The sequence below is a fragment of the Miniopterus schreibersii genome (assembly GCF_964146895.1).
Source record: "Miniopterus schreibersii genome assembly, chromosome: 8".
NCBI classification, from domain to species: Eukaryota; Metazoa; Chordata; class Mammalia; order Chiroptera; family Miniopteridae; genus Miniopterus; species Miniopterus schreibersii.
Genome location: NC_138109.1, coordinates 18,377,571 through 18,398,171, shown reverse-complemented (window position 1 = coordinate 18,398,171; position 20,601 = coordinate 18,377,571). Strand labels below are relative to the sequence as shown.

Below are 20,601 nucleotides of genomic sequence, written 5' to 3'. Positions count from 1 at the left end.
GGAATCGCCGGAGTTGCAGGTGTCATTAACTGTCAAAAAGCCTAACTGGGACTCCCAGAGGGCTTCACCTTTTCCCGCCCACTCCGCGCACCCGCCGCGAGGCCCCCGCCCCCCACTTCAGTTTACGATGGCCCACCCCTTCCTTACTCCCGCCGCGTGGTTGGTAAGTTAAAGTGTCCGTCGCGCTCAGGGGCGGGAAAAGGGCACTGACAGACGTGGCGACGGACCAGTGCGAGCGGCGAGCGGGCCGTGCGCGGGTGCGTGCGTGGCGCGCAGGCCTGGAAGCGCTGGACCTGAGAGGTGTGCAGGCGGGTTGAGCGGCGAGAGGCTTCGGCAGCCATGGCTCCCAACGTTCCCGCGGCCGAGCCGGCCCCAGAGAGTCCTAAAGGCATCCGGGCCGTGCTGCTGGGGCCGCCCGGGGCCGGCAAGGGCACCCAGGTGAGCTGCAGGGCCGGGCTTGACGGCGGAGCCCGTGGAACGCCAAGGTCAGGGCGGCTGGAGGTCCCGATCGCCCCCCAGCGGGGCCCCGGGCTGAGTCCTGGGTGCCCCAGCCGGCGTCTGGGTTCTCGCAAGGCCTTTGGGGGAGGGGGGGCAAATTGGGCGTCGGGCAAGTGTGAGTTAGGATTAGAGTTCTCGAGGGATCAGGCTTAAGGTGACGTGTTAGGAGATCTAAGGACCGATTCGGTGTCTTAAGGAGTTCGAAGCTGAGCGGTTTTGAAGGGTAGGGTGAGCCCCGGGCTGGGACATCTCGCTTACGGCTTGAGTGGTGGCAGGGACCCCAGGCTCGCTGCGATTTGGGAGTGAATTGCCCTCGGTTACGTTCCAGGCACTCGGGGTAGGGGATCGTTTCTTATAATGATTAAAAGACTGAAGGCGGAGGGGCGTCTCCAGCCCTTGGGGCAGAGTGGGAGCCGGCCAGCTGGGGGAGAGCGCCACGGCCAAGTGAGGTGTGACCTGCGCGGACCAGTGCAGCCGAGGGGCGTGGGAGAGGGTACCTCAATCTACAGGTGAGAACACAGGCCCAGAGCGGGCCAGGCGGCTTTCCAAAGGTAGCAGAATTGCCCTAATAGAGCCTGGAACCTCAGGAGCCAGGGAGCCTCAGGTAATTGGAGCCTGAAGTCACCTTCTGCCCCTAGCCGACTGTGGGGCCTCCCTTGGTGTCTGGGATGGAATGGGCCCATGGATCACCTTTGGGATTTATTGTCTTAATTAGGATTTGGAAGCCCATAGTAGGTTGGACTGTCAATCAACCCGTCCTGCCTAGGGTCTGGCATTACCCCGGAGGGCCCCAGGCTCTTGCTTGTTAGATTCTAAAGGGGATTCCTGAAAGTCTGAGCGGCTAAGTGAACGGGGTTCTGGGGACTGCTCCGTGCCCCCCTCTTCTCTTCCTACACTTGCAGAGATTGCAAAGTCTTGGCACACAGACCGTCTTCTCTTGAACTCATCCCTGTGACGCACCCAGCACATTACTTGGCGCTTGGTGGGGTTACTGGAAATGGATACAGATTCATGCGGATGATGAAGAGGGACATCTGGGAGGTTCAGTTCATGCCTATGATTTTGCTTTTTAGCTCTGGGTACTAGGTCAAGAAGGACCACTTACCCTTTTTTCTCTTTAGCCAGAGCTGATTCATCCTTGGAGCTCACTGTTATCTAATGCCCCTGTCCTTAGTAACACCGAAGTCTCCTCTTTCCTGTTGCTCCCACCCTCAGTATTTAGGTAACCCGTAGCCTTAGACTCTGCAGACTGTTGCTGTGAGTATAAACAGGATAACTCAAAGGCATTGATTATTTTTTCTTAGTTCATATTGAAGTGAATAATTTCAGTAGTCGTGAAATAGACTACCCGTCCCAGTGCTGGGACAATGGCTTTATAATCTAGCAAACTTTGTACCTTCCAGGCCTCAATGTTCTCACCTGAAAAATGGGTCCCTACTATACTCATTCAAGGTAAGATAGTCCCCTACCGTACTACCTTACTCATTCAGATAGAGCAGCGCCCATGTAGACCAAAAGTTCACAAGGATCTTGGAAGATAGTGTTATATACGTGTGTAAAGCACCTGTAGGTACCTAGATCACAACCTGTCATATGGTAGGTGTTCAATAATTATTGACTCCCTCATCTTAGTAACATATCTCCCCGCCCTCCCAACTCAGATCTATGTCAGTATAACAGGTGATGTAGTTGGAAAGATTTAAAGAAAATTATGAGCTGATTTATAAGGGTCCAGACATGGTGGGAGTTGGTCAGAGGCTTTGTGGAAGTAGAGGAGATGTAATTAGAGCTGGGACTTGAAGAAAGGGTAAGATTTACACAAGTCACTTAACCTCTATACAGCTTTTCATAATTGGAACAATAGGAATACTGGTGGTTGTAGTTTTATGGAGTTTAAAAAAAAAGTGTACATAAATCAGAGGTTGCAAAGTGGCAGCCTATGGCAGCATTTAGCCCACAGATGCTCCCTAACTTTATTATGAAGAGTTTGAATACACAAAAGAAGACAGGATGGTATAACGAGCCCCGCTATACCCATTATCCAGCCCCAACCACCATCAGCTGGTGGCATTCCTTCCCTATTCACTCTCCCTTCACAAATTATTTTAAAGCAACACCCAGACATTAAAACATTTTATTTGTAAATATTTCAGTGTGTAGCTCTAAAAGATTAATTCTTTTTTGTAAACAAGCACAATATCCCCCAAAACACAATTTTTAATAATAGTCAATGTTCACATTTCCCTTTGTCTCAAAGATGTGATCATTGTCTTTATTTACAGCTTTCCTCCTAGCTCTTTCATTTCTTGCATTTTTTGTGTGGGAGAAATTAGATTGTTTGTTCTGGGAGTGTCCCTCTTTCTGGGAATTTTTAAATTGTATCCCCATGGCATATTCAACATCTTCCCCTTTCCTCTCTATTTCTTATAAATTGGTAGTTTGATCATACACTTAAGAGATATGAGTTCAGTTTTGTGGCCCACCCACGTCACTGGTGGTGCTATGCTGTCCGTTAAGAGGCATATCAGCTCTGCTGTCTCTGATATTCAGTGCCTGGTCCAGGAATTCATTGTGGGTGGCAAAATGGTGGCGTTCTAATTATAGCTTTCTCTTTTTGTTTATTAGCTAAAACATTTCTATAAAGAGAAACTTTTCATCTGCTATTTGGTATGGTTTGTATAGAAAAGGCAGGATAAACACTTGATTTGTTCCTTTTTTTAAAATCTTTATTGTTGAGAATATTACAGATGTCCCCTGTTCCCTTTTTTAAAAAAATTTTTATTGATTTGAGAGAGGAGAGAAACATTGATTTGCTGTTCCACTTATTTATGCATTCATTGGTTGCTTCTTTTTATGTGCCCTGATTGGAGATCGAACCCGCAACCTTGGCACGACGCTCTAACCAACTAAGCTACCCAGCTAGGGCTCTGATTTGTTTCTTTTATTTGTCAGCTTTCAAAGTAGTAAGTTGAGTCTTGGCCAGTGTGTCTCAGTTGGTTGGAGCATCGCCCCTTATGGCAGAAGGTGGCAGGTTCCATCCTGGTTGGGAAGTGTGCAGGAGGCGGCTGATCGATGTTTCTCTCTCACATCTCTCTCTCTCTCAAATAAACTAAAATAATAAGTTGACCACAAAGAGTTTTCAGTTGTGAAATTTCACGTAAAAATCCAGAGCTCCAGTTTCTTGAGAAGTCAGACCTGGTGGCTGTGGGCCTCCATTCTGGCCTGGCATGTAGTTGAGTGGTCAGGCCGCTTTGGATGGCTCATGTGCTCTCCTGTCCCCTGCATAGCCCTCTTCGCTGCTTATGTTTGACCCATTTCATTCATTTCCATTGCCTGCCTGGCCCCTATTGGTAAATGTTTGCAGTCTTTGATGTAAAATCCCTAACCTGGGTTTGTGCATAGTACCTGCTAAGTAATGTCTGTTTTCTTCCCACTAGTACGTCTTTTTATACCTGCATAACTCAGTATTTTATGTTGGCGTGGCTGAAATTAAACCTGATTCCTATTAAAACTTCTCTTTTTTAACTTAAAAAGTTTAGTTAAACATTTTTAAACTACATGCTTTTCATCAACATAATGATGTTTAAAACATCTAGAATATGTGGGTTAGTTATTTTATTTAAATTACCATACTTCCCTGTCTCTCTTTTGCAGTTGGATCTTCCTGCAGTGTGGCCAAAACATAGGTGTGTTTTGTGTTTTCTATACCAGCCCCTCTTCACATTTTCTTTCATGTGTCTAATCTATACCAATTCAAGGCCAGACACACTTAGGCAATTAGCTGTCATCTTGGAGGTCATGCTCTTTCAGTTATGTCAGTGCAATGACACTTAAACAACTTTTTGAGACCCACACTCTCATTCTCCCTTTTACAGTTAAGAGAAACTGAAGTTCAAAAGGCTTGTCCTCTAGGTCACATAGCAAGTAATTGGCAGATCTTGTACCTGAATGACTCCAGAGCTGCTGTTCTTTCTGCTACTATCTGCTGCCCTGGGTTAGATTTTTCTCCTACCCTATGTATGTTTTGTTGGATAAGTTTAGTGCTGGAGATGGAGAGAGCAGCCCTTGCCCTCTAGGAGGGGGTGTAATATACAGAATTGTCACCCTTTGCTTCATTATGTAACAGATCCCTAGCCAAAGACTTTACATGTGTCTTCTTATTTAAGCCTAGAACCCTAGGCGGTAGTCCTGTTATCCATGCCTTTTTACTGGTAAAGTGTATCTTGCCCCAGGATGCACATATAATAGCCAAGGCAAGATTTGAACTCAGACTTGTCCTTGAGCAGCAGAGTCACCATCTTACATTGTTGCTATTAGTCTAGGTATAGGGGGAGAAGTGGGAAGTGGCAGGTGAGTGACTCTGACACATGCTAGGGTAGTTCAGGATTAGATCAAGAACTGTAATTTGTTGACAGCCTTCTGTTCTTCCTCCTACCCACCCAGTGATTTTGGTAATAATATCCCTAACTTATAGATGAGGAAACAGTCTCAAAGAATTTCTGGCCTAAGGTTTCATCGTAATTTAAGAGGCAGAGCTGAAATTCAAACACAGGTTTCTATGCTTTTTAAAAACTTTTTTCACTGAAGTATTATATATAGAGAGAGGTACAAATATCATAAGCAAGCAGCTCGATGAAAATTCAGTGTGAACACATTTGTATAGCTTACACCCACATAAGAAACAGAACATTGCCATCACTCTGAAGTTGTCCTGCACTCTCTTTCAGACACACAACACACACACGTTTCCCAAGGACGGCCATTAACAAGGCCATATAGCAGCAATTTTCAACCAGTGTGCACAAGAATTTTTAAAACATGCAATACCTGACTATTTAGTCAGGGGTACTGACCTCTTTTCCCTTAGACTGTCGTATTAAAAAATGACAACAGCCTGGCGGGGCAGGGCTCAGCGGTTGAGCATTAACCCAGGATCCAGGCGATCGGGGTTTGATTCCCAGTCGGGGCACATGCCCGGGTTGTGGGCTTGATCCCCAGTCGGGGGCGTGCAGGAGGCAGCCGATCAATGACTCTCTCATCATTGATGTTTCTATCTCTCCCTCCCTCTCCTTTCCTCTCTATAAAATCAATAAAGATATTTTTTTTAAAAAGAAAAATGACAACAACCAACACAGCAATAGCCATCTGGTGTGAATGAATCAGAATGTCAGATCGACAAAATATATTTTTTGGTGTGCTGCAGAATTTTGGTAATTTTTTATGTGCCATGAGATGGAAAAGGTTAAAATCGCTACCATATAGCATCATGGTTAAGAGCTAGGGCTCAACAGTCTTGAGGCCTGTTACTAGCTCTGTTGTTACTAGCTATGTGATCTTGGGCAACCTAGCCTCCGAATTTCATTTGTAAAATGCAGATAAAAATAGTTTTTACCTCATGGATTTGTTATATATTATGGATACTAAATTCTATAAAGTAACACATGGAAAAATTGCTTGGCTTTTGCAAACACTAAAGTTAGCTGATATTGATGACTTCTTCCTGGAAGAAGAAGGGATAATTGGGTGGGAGAGATAAGCTCAGAATTTGACTACAGAGCCTTCTCTGCAGGGGCGGGGAGAGGGCCTTCCTGCATAGAGAGGAGCCTTGAGCTGAGGTCCATGGAGAGACTTACTTTATGTATTTGGGAATTATACATAAAGCAGCTGTTTGCAGTGGTGCAGGGCATACAGAAGGGGACTTGGGAGGTAAATTTGAAGAGCTTGGAGGGTTTTGAAAGTTGATTGTGGAGACACTGAGTGCTAGGCTAAGATATTTGGACTTCCCCATTGCACTGGGGAGATGTCAAAGGCTCCTGTATGTGTGTGTTGGGCAGGGTGGGTAACATTTCCAACAGTATTTTAGGAGATGATTCTAGCTACATATGCAGGAACAACAGAGGGGAGCCAGAAAAACTGGAGGCAGAAAGATGTTTTCGAGGTGAGAAAACAAGTTAGTTTGAGACTGAATCAAATCTGAAGAACTGATAGCTTCCCTTGATTTCTCTGAATGCCAGGCACTGCTGGACGCTTTTGCATATACTGTATAATCTTATTAAATCCCCACAACAGCTCTGAAAATGGATGTGGTTGTCTGTACTGTAGGGATGAAGAAACTGAGGCCTTAAGAAGGCTGCATAACTTGTTCAAGGTGATACAGTGAGTAAACTGTAAATCCATTTTCCACCCCAACTCTGAACAACTGTAAGGCCCAGTCTTGCCCCCACTGCCCCAGGGCTTCGAAGACTGTGCGCATCAGCATCCTAGGGCCCTGCCTGAGCACCACTCAGTCATAAACTTTAAGGGCGGGCCTGGCTTTGTATTTTTAGCAAGTGCCCCAGATGATTGTGATAACATACTGAAGTTTGAGAACACTAAAGCCACAGTGCTGTCTTCCTAGATGTTTTAGCCATTCTTACCCATGCCCACCTCCCAAAAGTCCACCCCCTTCCCACGGGGTTCTCGTAGAGGTGATGAGCCTGTTTCTCAGACTCAGCAGTGGTCCATGGCTAATGAGACACAAGTGGCTCAGAGCTTCAGCAGCAACAGACTGGTCAGGGGCCAGGAGCATGGCCAGGCCTGGAAGGTTGTTAAAAATGCAGGTTCTCATGCCCCACACTGTAGAATCAGAACCTGCATTTTAGAAGCATTCCTCCTCTCTGTGTCCCCCCACTCCACCCGTGATTTGGAGTAAGAGAGGCATTGCTCTAAAGTGTAAGCTTGAATTGTGAGGGGAATATAGTCAAGTTATTTCATCAAGCTTCTTCTGCAGTTTGCAAGTAGAGTAATGCAAAAAAAGAGCCCTGGCCAGTGTGCTCAGTTGGTTGAGCATTGTCCTGTGCGCCGAAAGGTTACCGATTCAACTCCTGGTCAGGGTACATGCCTGGGTTGTGGATCTTCTGCTCTCACAGCGATGTTTCTCTCTCTCTTCTTCTCTCTCTAAATGTCAGTTTAAAAAAATTTTTTTAAAGAGTAATGCAAAATAGAAAGACCATGAAAGGAGGTCTTTTATTTATTGAATGCACACTGTGTGTCTGATGTTTTGGATACTTTATTTCATTTTATCCTCACAACAGCCCTAAGAAATAGATGGTATCCGTTATCCCATGTGACTGATGAGGAAGCTGAGATTCTGAGAAGTTAAGTAACGAGCCCAGGGTCACACAGCTATTGAGTGCTTTAACCAGGATTCGTGTGCAAATCTGTCTGACTCCAAAGTCTGAGCTCTTTGCAGCTCATCACCCTGACTCCCTTGCAGCCAGCAGAGAATAAAGAGTCAGTTTCTCGCCATGCCATGCCATGTCTTCCCTATTGGAGTGTCCTTCCGCACGGCTGTAGAATCCAGTCACCTGTAACAGCACAGAAGAGCCCTATAGTTTGGGGTTCTGTACTGCTAACAGCGCTTCTTTGGTGTTTTGGTCAGCCTTTCCCCTTGAACAAGTCTGACCTCCATATTTTTCACCCCAGTTAATTTCAACAACCAAGGAGAAAGATTGGCAGAAAAGCACAGTTCTCTGGGTATGTGGCCTCTGGGTCAGTTTGGAGGACTGGAAGGTTTGCCATTGCCAGAGGTTCTGACCTTCATTGGTTTTCCAAAGTTTGTAACGCCTTCTCATTTGGGTTCTGTTTTGCTATGAAGTTATTTCTTTGCCTGAACGGAATCGTTCCATGAATCACAAACCAGAATTTGCTGCATTGAGCCCCATCTATTAAGTTTTTATTGTGTGCACCTAAGAAAACTCCCAGTGAACTGGTTTGAACAAGAACAGAACCCAACTTTTTAAATAAACAATTGAGCCAGAAAGCTAAGTACAGAGGTGCCTCGGTTTTCAAACGTCTCCGTGGATGAACATTTTGGTTTACGAACGCTGTAAACCCAGAGGGAAATGCTTTGGCTGTTGAACACGCCACACGGTGTCCCCTGAGGGCCAGATCCTGAGGCCTAGCTGTTGGCCGTTGATCCCCCAGTTTTTGAGCATTTCAGAACTCGAACAGTCTTCCGGAACGGATCACATTCGAAAACCGAGGTATCACTGTGTTAAACTCCTTGAACTGATTCTGTTCCGTATGAGTTCTGCAGTTTTTTTGTTTGTTTTGTTCAATGTTGAATTGTCCAGGTTCTCTTCTTGTCCTAGTCTCTATTCTGATGTATAGCCCTCCAAACTGCGAGCTCACAGAGGACAGGAACTCTGTCTCCTATTCGTCTGTTTCTCTGGCTTCCAGGAGCGTTCTTGGAAGAGATGTCAGTAATGATGAATGGATATATTCATTTCTGTATGAATGAATGTGGACTTAGGGCAGGGGTTACAGTAACAGCTAATGTTCACTGAGAAGTTACTATGTGCCTTGCCCTGCATATGCCAAATTCTGTATACTCTCATCAGCCCAGTGGTGTAGGTGCTGTTACCATCTCCATTTTTTACTTAGAGGAAATTTGAAACTTAGAAAGGTATACAATTTTTCTCAAGTCACATACCTATATAGTCATTGGTAGACCTGAAGTCTGACACCCAGGCAGTTTGATCTCAAGCCCATGCTCTTAACTAAAAGGCTATACTGCCTCCTAAAACTAATATTAAGTACTTACTGTTTCCCACGTTCTCTTTGGATATATCTCATCTGATCCTCACAGCTACCTTCCTTGATGGAGCCCTTTGCCTTCATTTTAAACAGATGAGGAAACCGAGCCTCTGAGAGGTTATGTGATTTGGCCAAGATAATGCAGCTACCAAGTGACAGGGAAGGGGAAAAACTGTCTGCCTGCGGGAAGCCTGTGTTCTTCACCTGGCCCCAGCTGCCCCTCAGGCCAGTGGCCACAGCACTGAACAATCACACATTCAATCCTTTGGCAAATATCTATTCAACACTTTACAGGCCAGGCATTGTGCTTTGTGTACATGAACTCAAACTTCACAGCAACCATGTGAAGTATTGCCATTGCTGTTTTTATTCTCCCTGTTTATAATGCGAAACTGAGGCTTACGTGTCTAGCGGGAGAAGTGATAATAGCTAATATGTGACAGCTTCCTGCGTGCTAGGTGCACCACTTTAAGTGCTTTATGTGTATTATCTCATGCTGTTCTTACTATAAGCTCATAATCATTATATGTTAGAATATAAGGTACTTTTATCCCTGTTACAGGTAAAGAAATAGCCATTTGCCAAAATTTACACAGCCAATAAATTCCAGGGCCAGGTTCACACCCAGGACGTTGGACTCTAGGGCCTACAGTGGTAACTGTATTTTGGTTTTTGTTTTCCCCTCCATAGGCACCCAAATTGGCCAAAAACTTCTGTGTCTGCCATCTCGCCACTGGAGACATGCTGAGGGCCATGGTGGCTTCTGGCTCAGAGCTGGGGAAAAAACTGAAGGCAACTATGGATGCTGGGAAACTGGTAGGTTTGGTGGTACCAGTGAATGTTCATATTCCTCAGTCTAGATCTGCACTGCCTAATGGGGTAGCCACCAGCCACGTGGAGCTATGGAAATTCATTTAGATTCAATTTCATATAAAATTCAGTTTCTCAGTCTCGCTTGCCACATGTCACGTGTTTGCTGGCCAGCACAGATAGAGAACATTTCCATCACTGTAGAAAGTTCTGTTGGACAGGCCTGTGCTCTGCAGTGTTTGAATGAACTGGCACATCACAGGAACTTTTAGAGTAGCAGGTTACTTGGTTCATTCTGAATTTATTGCACTTATTTTATTCACAGTATTCTTGAGGTTCCTCTGTGCATTTTGTAATATACCAGTTTTTAGGGACAAAAATGAAACTGCCATCCCTAGGCCAGAACTCAAAGATGTGTTAAAGAGAGGACTCAAGGAGCCACAGTATTTTTAATCTACTTTGTGACTCTGTTCTGTGTCTCTAACAGAGGAATTGCTTTTGACAGACGTAATCCTTCCTGTTTGGGGGATATAATAGTATTTTCTCTTGTTTCTGGCCCAGTTAATCTGATTAGACAAATACAATCTATAGTCTACTGAATCTTCTTTGATTAGTCCAGAGTTTAATTGTAACCGAGTTAATCTGGGACGTGGCCTCTGTGAATCACTTTTAGAAGTCATTTTTCGCTTGGCCCTCTGGCCAGCGGGTTGGTTAGGGAAGGTGCTGAGCTTTGCCTGCATTCCCGAATTAAAACTTCCCATCAGGCTTTGAAATTCAGTACCTCTATGGAATGGTACCCCTGCCTGCCTGCCTGCCCACCTGCCCTGCCCGTTTGCTTCCAGCTTTCCCTTCATGTCAGTGAGGCCTTGTCAAGCCAGAAAGCTAGATAGTCTGGACTTTGGGTTTTGGCAGAATATACTGTACTGAGAAAAAGCTGGGATGTGGCAATGAGATTACTTATCTCCAGCCTTCACTTAGTTGCAGAGCTTATACTTTGTCCCCGAGTTCACAGCTGGTCCGGGGAGATAAGAGCACAAGTACCAAGAGGGGCAGCCTTCACTGTAATGTTAGCAGGGAACTTTATCCCTGAAGGCCCAGGAGGAAACCAGCTTTTGAAAGCTGGAAGGGGTCCTCATGGGGGTTTTCAGAGAGGCTCAAAGGCATGTTGAGCTGGCTCCTCAGTTCCTTGGTTCCAACTCAGTCTTGCCAGTCCAGTGAACCTCTCTGCTGCCTCATGTCCAGGGTGGCCAGGGTCACTTTACTGTCAGCCTAATCAAAATTGTGAAACAGGGAAAGTTGGAGCCTCTGTGCATCCTGGTCAACCCCCACTGTCTCCTCCCACGGTCAGGTTATACAGACACAGACCTGTAATCCTGGAATTGGGTTAATGTCACCTAGTTCGTGGATTTAAACCCAAGGCTATTTTGTTCTTGACTTCCAGGTGAGCGATGAAATGGTAGTGGAGCTCATTGAAAAGAATTTGGACACCCCTCCATGCAAAAATGGTTTTCTTCTAGACGGCTTCCCTCGGACTGTGAGGCAGGCAGAAATGGTGAGTGGGTTGGTTTTATATCACCATTGCCTGATAAATTCTGGCCCTTAATCTCTTAATTCCTTTGAGGGAAATGGGTCTGATCAAGCTCTGGTAGCTTAGGTGGGACACACACTCTTTTACAGCTTGACGACCTCATGGAGAAGAGGAAAGAGAAGCTTGATTCTGTGATTGAATTCCGCATCCCAGACTCTCTGCTGATCCGGAGAATCACAGGAAGGTATTTGTCCCCAGAAGGTCCCTTCTTTTCATGCTTCTTCAGAGATTAGTCAGACTGTGGCAATTGTTCTTATCTAATCCCAGTCATGAAACTTAGTGCCGTTTCAACATGGATTGATTTTATTTGGTGACATCTGCTGAAGTGGTAACATGGATGTGGATGTGGAAAGAAGAGCAAAGGATCTGAAGTCAGACAGTATCTCAGTCCTGTCACCTTTTTACTCTGACCCTCGGCAAGTGACCCTCGGCAACCTATCTAGGCTGTTTCCTCATATTTAGAGTAGGGTTAATACCTGTTTGAGGAACTTTTGTGCATGTTAGATAACATAAAGTGCTTAATCCAGAGCCTTGCTTATAGTAGATGCTTAAGTGTTAAATTCTTTACCTGTGTCCCTCTGTTTTAGTGCTTTTTAAAATCTGATTTCAGTTGGAGTTGTCATACGTTGCTCTAGGCTTTTTATTAATTATAAAAATAATGTGACCACCCAACCAGGCATGGCTCGGCGGTTAAGCATTGACCTAGGATCCAGGAGATTGTGGTTCGATTCTTGGGCAGGGCACATGCCCAGGTTGCGGGCTTGATCCCCGGTGGGGGCTGTGCAGGAGGCAGCCGATCAATGACGACTCTCATCATTGATGTTTCTATCTCTCCCTCTTCCTTCCTCTCTCTGAAATCAATAAAGATATATTTAATAATAATAATATGATCATCTACACGAAGTTTAGAAAATGAAGGGAAAATTTGCTCATGGTATAGCCACTGCAGCCAAAACCACTGTTACTTTTGTGTGTGCATGTTTTGTTTTAAAGTCCTTGTTTCTCCATAGTAGTCAACATTGACTACTGTGCATCTGAACCAGTTGGTTCTGAAAGATCGCCAATGCTTCGGGCAACAGTTTCCTCTGTCCTGTTTTTACTAGTCACTCTGCCGTCTGCATTGTGCCTCCCAGAAATATGTTGAAAGCTCTCAGCCACTAATTGATCCTCCCATCCCTTTTTTATTGTGGGCTTTAGCTTTTTTATTACTTGGCCATTTTAATGGAATCTTAGGAAGGTGGTAAGCCTACGTCATGGAACCCGACATCTGTGACATATTTTTAATTGCTGTGTGATTTTTCACAGATGAACCATCATTCACTTAATTGTTCTCTTATTGTTATACATTTGTGCCTCTTCCAGTTGTTCACTGTTAAATTTATGCTGTGACCATCATAATACATGTAAAATTTTGGATTTAATTAGGGGGAAACTGTTTTCTTACTGTAAGTTTTATTACTTTGATTTCCTAATGAGGTTGAATGTTTTTTCCATGCGTCTGCAGTCCACATTGTCAAGGGGGCAGACATGTAAACAGATAGCAGAGCGAGCGTTAGCGGCATTTTCCTGTAAGGCTATGTTAGATACAGTGGGATCATCTTACATTAATTTTCTTTTCAAGTGTCCAGGTTTCATGTTTCTAGCTATTCCATAGGCTCCTTTAATGCAGAAACTTTCCTTTCTTTGCATCCCCACTGGCACAGAGTAGACAAAGTTGATGTAGCGCTAAGGTTGATAGGATGGGACATCACCAGGCCTGGGGTCCCTGATGCGTGCAGCAGCTGTTAACAGTACTAGGTGGCACTGGCGGCCTTTGATTCAGTCGACCCAGTGTCTTGAGCTCCTGCTTTGTGCTCAGCACAGTAGTAGACTCCAGGGCAGGGAGCAGGAGAAGACAGAGAACAATATGATGCCCATCTCTCACCTCAGAGAGTTTACAAACCATACATGAAACCTGAGCTGTTAAGTGTGGTCGGAAGTCCAAGAAGAGAGCTTTGGGGGAAGGAGGGAAGGCTGCCTTTCTGGATAGAGAGGATTTTGGTGGCTTTCCCAGAAGTGAGTAGAGGCCAGAATAAGTATGGGTTGGAGGAGGGGCTCTAGCTGAGGCTAGTGGCAGGATGTCTGTCCAGAGTTGGAGGAACGGCCTTGAGTGCTGGGCAGTAGACAGAGTCAGGAATTGTGGCATGTTCTTAAGCCATTAGGTGTTGTGGCAAAAACAACATTCTAAGAACATTAGCTTGGTCTTGGCATACAGGCTAAATTGGGGAAAGGAGAAACAGACAAGGACCCCACCTAACAGCCTGATTGGCCCACATGTGAAGTGGTGGAGGCTTTTAACTGGGGTTGGCTGGCAGGGAACAGAGAGATTCTTAAGAACAAACTACAGGATTGATGTTGAGGGCGAAACAGGGAAGACTCAGTCTCTCACTTTGGAAGTAGGTGGTTTAGTGTGATCCCCTCCCTCGCAGTGGAAGGACTAGCATTTTCCAAGTTCCCTCTGCACATCAGTGACAAAGCTGGCACCAGAAACCTGCTTTCTGCCTCCTAGTCCACTGCTAGTCAGGAACTAGCAATTGAATGTGGATCTTATTTAAATCTGACATGCTCAGGACCCCACTGTAGATATCTTCTGAATTAGCTCATACCTCACTTCTAATAAATTTATGAGTCATTATTTTATTTCTTAAATAAGTATGGCTGGTGGTTTGGGGTTTTAACCTATTCAGTGTTGGCTCTCTAGTATCCTGATTATCCTACCAGCTGGTTCTCTGGTCTCATTAGCCTAATGTCTCCTGCCATCCCATTCTGTGGATGAGAATACAAGTATCTGAAGTGCCACACTCAAGGTGGCAGTGGCTGTAGATTCCCAGCCCTGGTCCCTCCACCTCCAGGCCAGGTTCAGTGACTCATAGAGCTGTTTTGGTTGGTACTTAAGACCAGTTCCATCTGAGAACTTGGAGATTGGGCTTTCTTTTTTTCCTTTTCCTTTTAAGGAGTGAGCCTTGCATTCCTCTTAAAATGATGTTTCTGAGTAGGGAGGGAGCACTGTTGTTGTAACTGGAAGACTGAGGGAATGTGAGAGTGAGCAAGAATGAGAGAGGAGAGAGTCGTGTTTATTGCCATCTGGCTGCCATGTGCCCTGTGCTCTCCAGAAAGTGAAGAAATAGGATCCACACCTCACGCCCCCCCATTCCTAAAGGGAAAGCTGTAGGTGAGCCGAACAGCCCACACTCTCCCTCCCCTCGGGTCTCCCAGTGCTGCACCAGATGAACCACTCCAACAGCTGAAATAAGGAGGGCCCATCCTCACCTTCATGCTTGCAGTCATGGGCCCACTCAGTGTAGCTAACTTGCTCTGTTGTCACCTCACCCCGCTGCCCAGTGCTGTAAATGAACCCCCTTATACTATAAATGGACCTCTTGACTCTGAAAAATGCACCGTCATTGAAACACAGCATCACATTTTACACAGTTGCAGCTTTGATAGTCTAACACAGACTTTCCTAACTGATGAGCTGAGATCTTGATCCCTGCAGCCATTAGAGCAGCTGGGCAGGCCTGGGGTGGCCATACCTCCCCGGGAGGAGCAAGAGCCTCGAGCACTGTATTTCTGTGTGTGCCAAGAGCTGAAAGATGTTGGGACATCCTGGTCTAACAGACCTTGAGGAGAGCTGCCATCAATCAAGTAGGCAGACCTTGGTTGGCTCAGACTTGGGAAACGACATGAACTTGAGCAAGTGGGCCCTGGCTGCTGAGCTGTGTTTGTCCTGCCTCCTTCCCTTCTTAGGTCTCTGGGCTCCTGTGGTGAAGCCTCACCCGGTCAGGAACACAGGCTTGTTGCCTAAGGGGACACATCACAGGTGTGGCTACCAGTGCCAAATAAGTGCTTCCTCTTGGGCTCTTTATTCCATGACTTGTTCAATAAGTCATTTTTCCCAGCACTTTGAATATTGCGCTTTAGTGGTTGGGCTCTCTTTTATCTTTATGATCACAAATGGTGCTGCATCATCTGGTGGTGTTTGCATCTTAGGACATATTTTTCCAATAGCACCTTTCTGGATTTATAACCAACCTAGGTTACAAAATAAGGTTGGTTTCTCTGCCCCTCATAGCATTTTGCACAAATCTCTGTTAAAGGATTGTGAGGTTTATTGTGGTTATTTATTTCCACATTTGTCTCCCCACTGAATTAAGCACTGCTTGAGCAGGGAACCTGACGTGTTGCTCTATAGCCCCCAGATTGAGTTTAAGGCCTGAATTGGACGAGGTACTTAGTAAAGATTTGTTGAATAAACAGGTAAATAGAATGAGCGGCTGTGTGACACCAGCACCAGAGTTCTTCTTCCAAGTCCTGAATTAGGTAGTTGCACCAGCTCTTCAGCCAGGTACTCATTTTAATGTTGGATCAAAATAGAAAACATACTCACTCAGTCATAAGCTCAGTTATCTCCTTCAGCAAGAGATGCCGATAGCTGTGTTTTCTGCTGGGTTCAGGTCCTTGCTCCAGCTTCTCTGTCTCTGCTCGTCATCTTGGGAGACCCCTGCGGTTCTGGATACTTTCAGGCCACTCGACTTTTGTTCCTTTGCTGTCTTTCAGGCTGATTCACCCCAAGAGTGGCCGTTCCTACCATGAGGAGTTCAACCCCCCAAAGGAGCCCATGAAAGATGACGTATGTAGACTCAGGACAGGACGTTTCCTTCTCCTTCCTTCGTTTCCCCTTTGTTTCTCCCATCTTCCCTTCATTTCTACCAGCATTACTGACTTAACCATGAGAAATATTACAGTCACATAAATCACACGGGCTGTGGCTCATCTCTGCAGTGCCTCTCCAGCTGGCTTACTGCTTGACTTTGAGGTGGCTACCGGTGCCAGCTACTTCCCAGTGCCCAGTTTGTACCTGTCCTTTGTCCAGAGCAGCACCTTTCTGACATCGTGGTAACCTGAATGGTTAATCAGGAGAAGGCTGCGTGGAAGCGCAGAGGCAGAGCCAAGGAGAAGAAGGTAGCACTGGAAAGAAGTTTGTTGACCTGCTTCAGAAGAATGTCCTGTCTCTCTAGTGATTCTCCTGTGCCCTACACATTCAAAATATTTTGGCCAGGTTGACATTGCCAAATTCTTATGACAGTCTTCAATTGTCTGCAGGTGTAAAAGGGAGGGCCTCATGTGTGTGCACTGTAACATTTGCCACAAACAGCCCATGTCCTGTGTTTCAGAGCATGCAGGCAGTAGTAAGAATTTCCTGGAATTATCTTTGTCTGTGAGACAAGTTCATCAGGTCATACAGGTTCCAATGCCACCATGATAATTTAGTCACATTTCACAGAGTTAGTAGTTCTTTCATTCAGAGTTCTTTCGCACTTTACTTGCTACTTTCAGAGTGTTGGTGGCTGACACCCTGATAAAAGCACAAAATACTTAGGCAAATAAGATGGTAATTGCAAATGCATCTCTGATTTTGATGTATTTCCTGGTCTGAGGGGCCTCCATCTTTTTTTTCTGACCTTGAAATGTTCACCTTGGAACCTGAATGGCCTGAGCAAAAGCTAAGAGAAAGGCATTGCCCGTCTTCCTCTCACAAGCCTCTTCCCTCTCAGTTGCTGTTTCAGGCTCCCTGACTTCTCTGGGCCAGTTGGTCTGCTCCTGGGACCAACTTGCTGGGATTGGTGAAGTTCTTTAAAATTCTTTATTGGAGAGGGTCTAGACTGTCTGCCTTTCCCTCCGATGGACTTTGGGATTAGACAGCAGCTCAAATGTGCATCTGACATCGGAAACCTTTGCTAACAGTCCCGGCCTTCCCTTGCCTCTTCCTATTCTCAGATCACTGGGGAACCCTTGATCCACAGATCAGACGATAATGAGAAGGCCTTGAAAATCCGCCTGGAGGGCTACCACACGCAGACCACCCCGCTGGTGGAGTACTACAGGAAACGGGGGATCCACGCTGCCGTCGACGCCTCCCAGACCCCTGATGTCGTGTTTGCAAGCATCCTAGCAGCCTTCTCCAGAGCCACATGTAAAGACTTGGTTATGTTTATCTAATGTTGGGTCCAAAAAGGAATTTCTTTCTTCTTCCTATCCCTGTTGAGGGAGTGGGTGGGAACAGCAGACCAGGCAGAAGGAAGCTTCCTCAGGCCAGCAAGAATATCATTTCATGTATTGATTAAAAAAGCACTTGCTTGATGTATCTTTGGTATGTGTGCAACTCTCATCTCATCTGTGTGTGTGTTGGTAGAGATGTGTGTACACTCCTACTTTCTAAGTTGTAGGCGAGATTTCTTTACTAGCTGTTTACTTCTTTAGACATACTCTCAATTTTATTTTTTGATTAAAATAAACTAACTCAGATATCTGCCAGGTACCCCAGTTCCCTGGTATTTATTCCATTTCCGACAGCTGATTAGAAGTCCAGGGTCAAGTGTAGTCAGTCAGGGCCCCAGTACCTGGTGGCAGATTGTTGGCAGGGAATTCCACCTGTTTCCTAGCCCACAGTGAAAAGCCACATGAGCCTGTGGTTGACAGGGATCATTGATCCCCCCCCCCCCAAATGGAAGTTAAAAGGTACTTAAATTATGGGTTCCAGAAATTATGGGAAGAGGGTACCACCAGAGAAAGAGAGAGGCCAAGTTGGAATATTTTTGTGATCTGCATCATGGTTCTAAAAAGAAGGGATCATTTGCGACCTGTGTTTGAAAACCGAATTGTGGCCAAAGAATTAAACCAGATGATGGATCCTTTTAAATTCAAATTGTCTTCTGAACATCCAGCCTGGGCATCTGAGAGCAGCCAGTCTACTTCCCCAAAGTGGATTTTGTTTTTATTTTTAATGTTTGCCTCTGTTTCCAAGAACAAAACAGTGATTTGGAGGTAGTCTATTCTTGGATTTGTTTTGATTAGAATTTACTCAAACTCAGTCACTCTCCAGGATATGAAACCCAAATAAGATGTATACCTTTTAAACTCAAACCCTCTCCCTTCCAGATTCAATCCTTCGCCACTTACTTCATGATGATGGTGGCCACAGACTCCCCAAGAAAAGATCACCCAAAAATAAAATCATCTATGACAGTAATCAACTTTTATGCCTAACCTCAGCTCCCCAACTAGAAAGCATTTCCTGGGTTCTGTGCTGAGCCTTTTGGTCTTTGGTAAGATTCGTGGCAAATGGATGAATTAACAGACTGCTGTGACAGACCACAAAAGCAGCAGCCTGTGGAAAAACCATTAGAAAATCAGTGGCAGGTCCAGTAAATAATGCCTCCTGCTCTGGAGTAATATGCTGATTCAGTACAGTGACTCTCAAGTTCCCAGTGTCCCTCTGACATGAGCCCTCCTGCTGTCTGTGGGACTACCAGAGGGCTTGTCCTCTGTCTGCCTGGAAGCTGGCTTGGGTACGTGGCCGTCTTGCTTCTCTCTTTGTCTGGTTCTAGTGTGTGTCTGCTGGCTCTGCTCTGCCTTGTTTCCCTGGCTGTAAACTAACTCCACCCAGTCTGGTGTGGGGTGTTTCTGGGAAGCACGTGACTTCTGAGAAAGGGCAAAGGAAAGGAGTGAAACCAAAACTGTCAGCTCTGTCTGTGGGGATCTGCAGTCCTTGTCTGGATGAGATGGCCTCCTGAGTCTGCTCCCCTTTGACTGGGGACAGTTGCAGGCACTCAGCCTCAAAGTTGAGGTCCTTGAATGTTTGCTAATTGAATGTGCATGATCCTTGCTTAAATATTCGTCATTCACCCATATACATTCACATGCGTGTACATGCACAACATGCGTGTGTGATATTTGAGCTGTGGGTGAAAACTAGATGTGGGGATGCATATGCCTTTTTCCGGGTGGTTAGGGTTCGATTTTTGCTTCATTTAATTCCAGAGCCTTAACCTCGGCAAGCATGAGAATTTTCATCTGGCAGAGAAATGTCCAGTGTTTAATGCATTTGGTCTCTGAGGCATGCATGCCAGCCTTCTCTGATGTTTACTTGGTTTTTAAAAACCCACTTTGTTCTCTTGTTTTCCTCTCTATTTCAGCCTAGTAACAGAAGTCCAGGCGAGACTACACCACTGCTCATCACCCCGCAGCGTGATCCCTGCTCTTAGGTGCTGGGCAGAGGGGAGGGGTGGTCAGGGTAAGGATGGAGAGTCAAGAGTGGTGAGGGGCTCAAGAAAAACATTGGAAGAGCAAGTGTTGTAATGAGGCGATTTCTTTTACATATAGTAGGCATCTTAACAAGGATGAGTAATTAATTTTTTAAAGACTGATTGGGGGGATATAAGTAGAAATAGGAAAGTGCAGTACTATTTCTAAGGAATCAAGTTTTCATTTACTCTGAACTGGTAACAATATTTTTTAAAGCGAGTGCCCTGAGTCCTCGGCTTTTATCTCAGAGCCTCGTGGGTGGCCAGCCCAGGAATGTAGGAAATCAAACTGTTGTTCCATCTGCCCTATAGCTTGGAACAGGGAGGGTTTAACTACTGACGCTGGTTCCGCACACCCTGAGGTAAAAAATCATCTCCACATTTGAAAGAGAATGGGGGGGGGGGGGCAGTGGCTCAGCAAATCAAGTTTACAGGAGTCATGGGGAGGGTGGGGCAGGCCTGTCTTGCTCCCTTCCCAACTTACCATGGATTTACCAGTCCACCTGCTCTCATGGGTGAGCGCTAGCAACCACCCCAGTGTGTGTCACGGTCCTACGCTCTTGCCTTCCTTCATCCATGATGTGTGAAGGGACCCTTCAAATAAATGAGCAAGTGTCCTAAGCAACATCATCCAAAGATTGTCCTTCCTGTCCTCAAATCCTACAACTGGGATCACTCGACAGCACTGTGATGTATTTTCAACGAGGTGCCTTTATTAAATGACCAAATGCTGCCTTGTTTGACCCCTAAATCAATAAAATATGTGAAAGTTTGCATCCCCTGTTGTGGCATTTTTTGAGGGGATCTGGGCTAGTAAAATGACATTGAATTCTGGATCTGGCTGGGAAGCCCTTTCTTGTGGTCACTAGAAGCTGCGAGGTAGGAAGGTCCAAGTGTGCTCATAGATGAGCCTGCACCCTCTTGACCTTCAGCTCATATGCAGGCTCTTTTTGAGCCAGAGGACAAGGCAGCTTGGTCTAGTGTAGACAGCGCTGTGCTTGGCTC

The 20,601-nt window shown here is 45.6% G+C and overlaps 1 protein-coding gene across 2 annotated transcripts; it reads left to right on the top strand.

The window, feature by feature from the left end:
• Nucleotides 1-228: 228 nt before the first annotated feature.
• AK2 (adenylate kinase 2) lies at nucleotides 229-20,370 on the top strand. 2 transcript variants are annotated; one of them, XM_081146070.1, is made up of 7 exons: nucleotides 229-438; nucleotides 9,766-9,891; nucleotides 11,327-11,437; nucleotides 11,563-11,657; nucleotides 16,070-16,142; nucleotides 17,291-17,486; nucleotides 19,489-20,370. In XM_081146070.1, exons 1-7 carry the CDS (start codon nucleotides 340-342, stop codon nucleotides 19,491-19,493), a joined length of 705 nt encoding a protein of 234 aa, XP_081002196.1. In that variant the 5' UTR covers nucleotides 229-339; the 3' UTR covers nucleotides 19,494-20,370. The 2 variants fall into 2 exon arrangements, with proteins under 2 accessions (XP_081002196.1, XP_081002195.1); XM_081146069.1 differs by lacking the exon at nucleotides 19,489-20,370 and having other exon boundaries at nucleotides 17,291-17,653.
• Nucleotides 20,371-20,601: the final 231 nt, after the last annotated feature.

Bases quoted from the DNA above. Each gene is read 5' to 3' on its own strand.
- AK2 (XM_081146069.1), top strand. From the start codon at position 340: ATGGCTCCCAACGTTCCCGCGGCCGAGCCGGCCCCAGAGAGTCCTAAA. The intron at 439-9,765 runs GTGAGCTGCAGG...TCCCCTCCATAG, and splicing joins GGGCCGGCAAGGGCACCCAG to GCACCCAAATTGGCCAAAAA. The intron at 16,143-17,290 runs GTATGTAGACTC...TCCTATTCTCAG, and splicing joins AGGAGCCCATGAAAGATGAC to ATCACTGGGGAACCCTTGAT.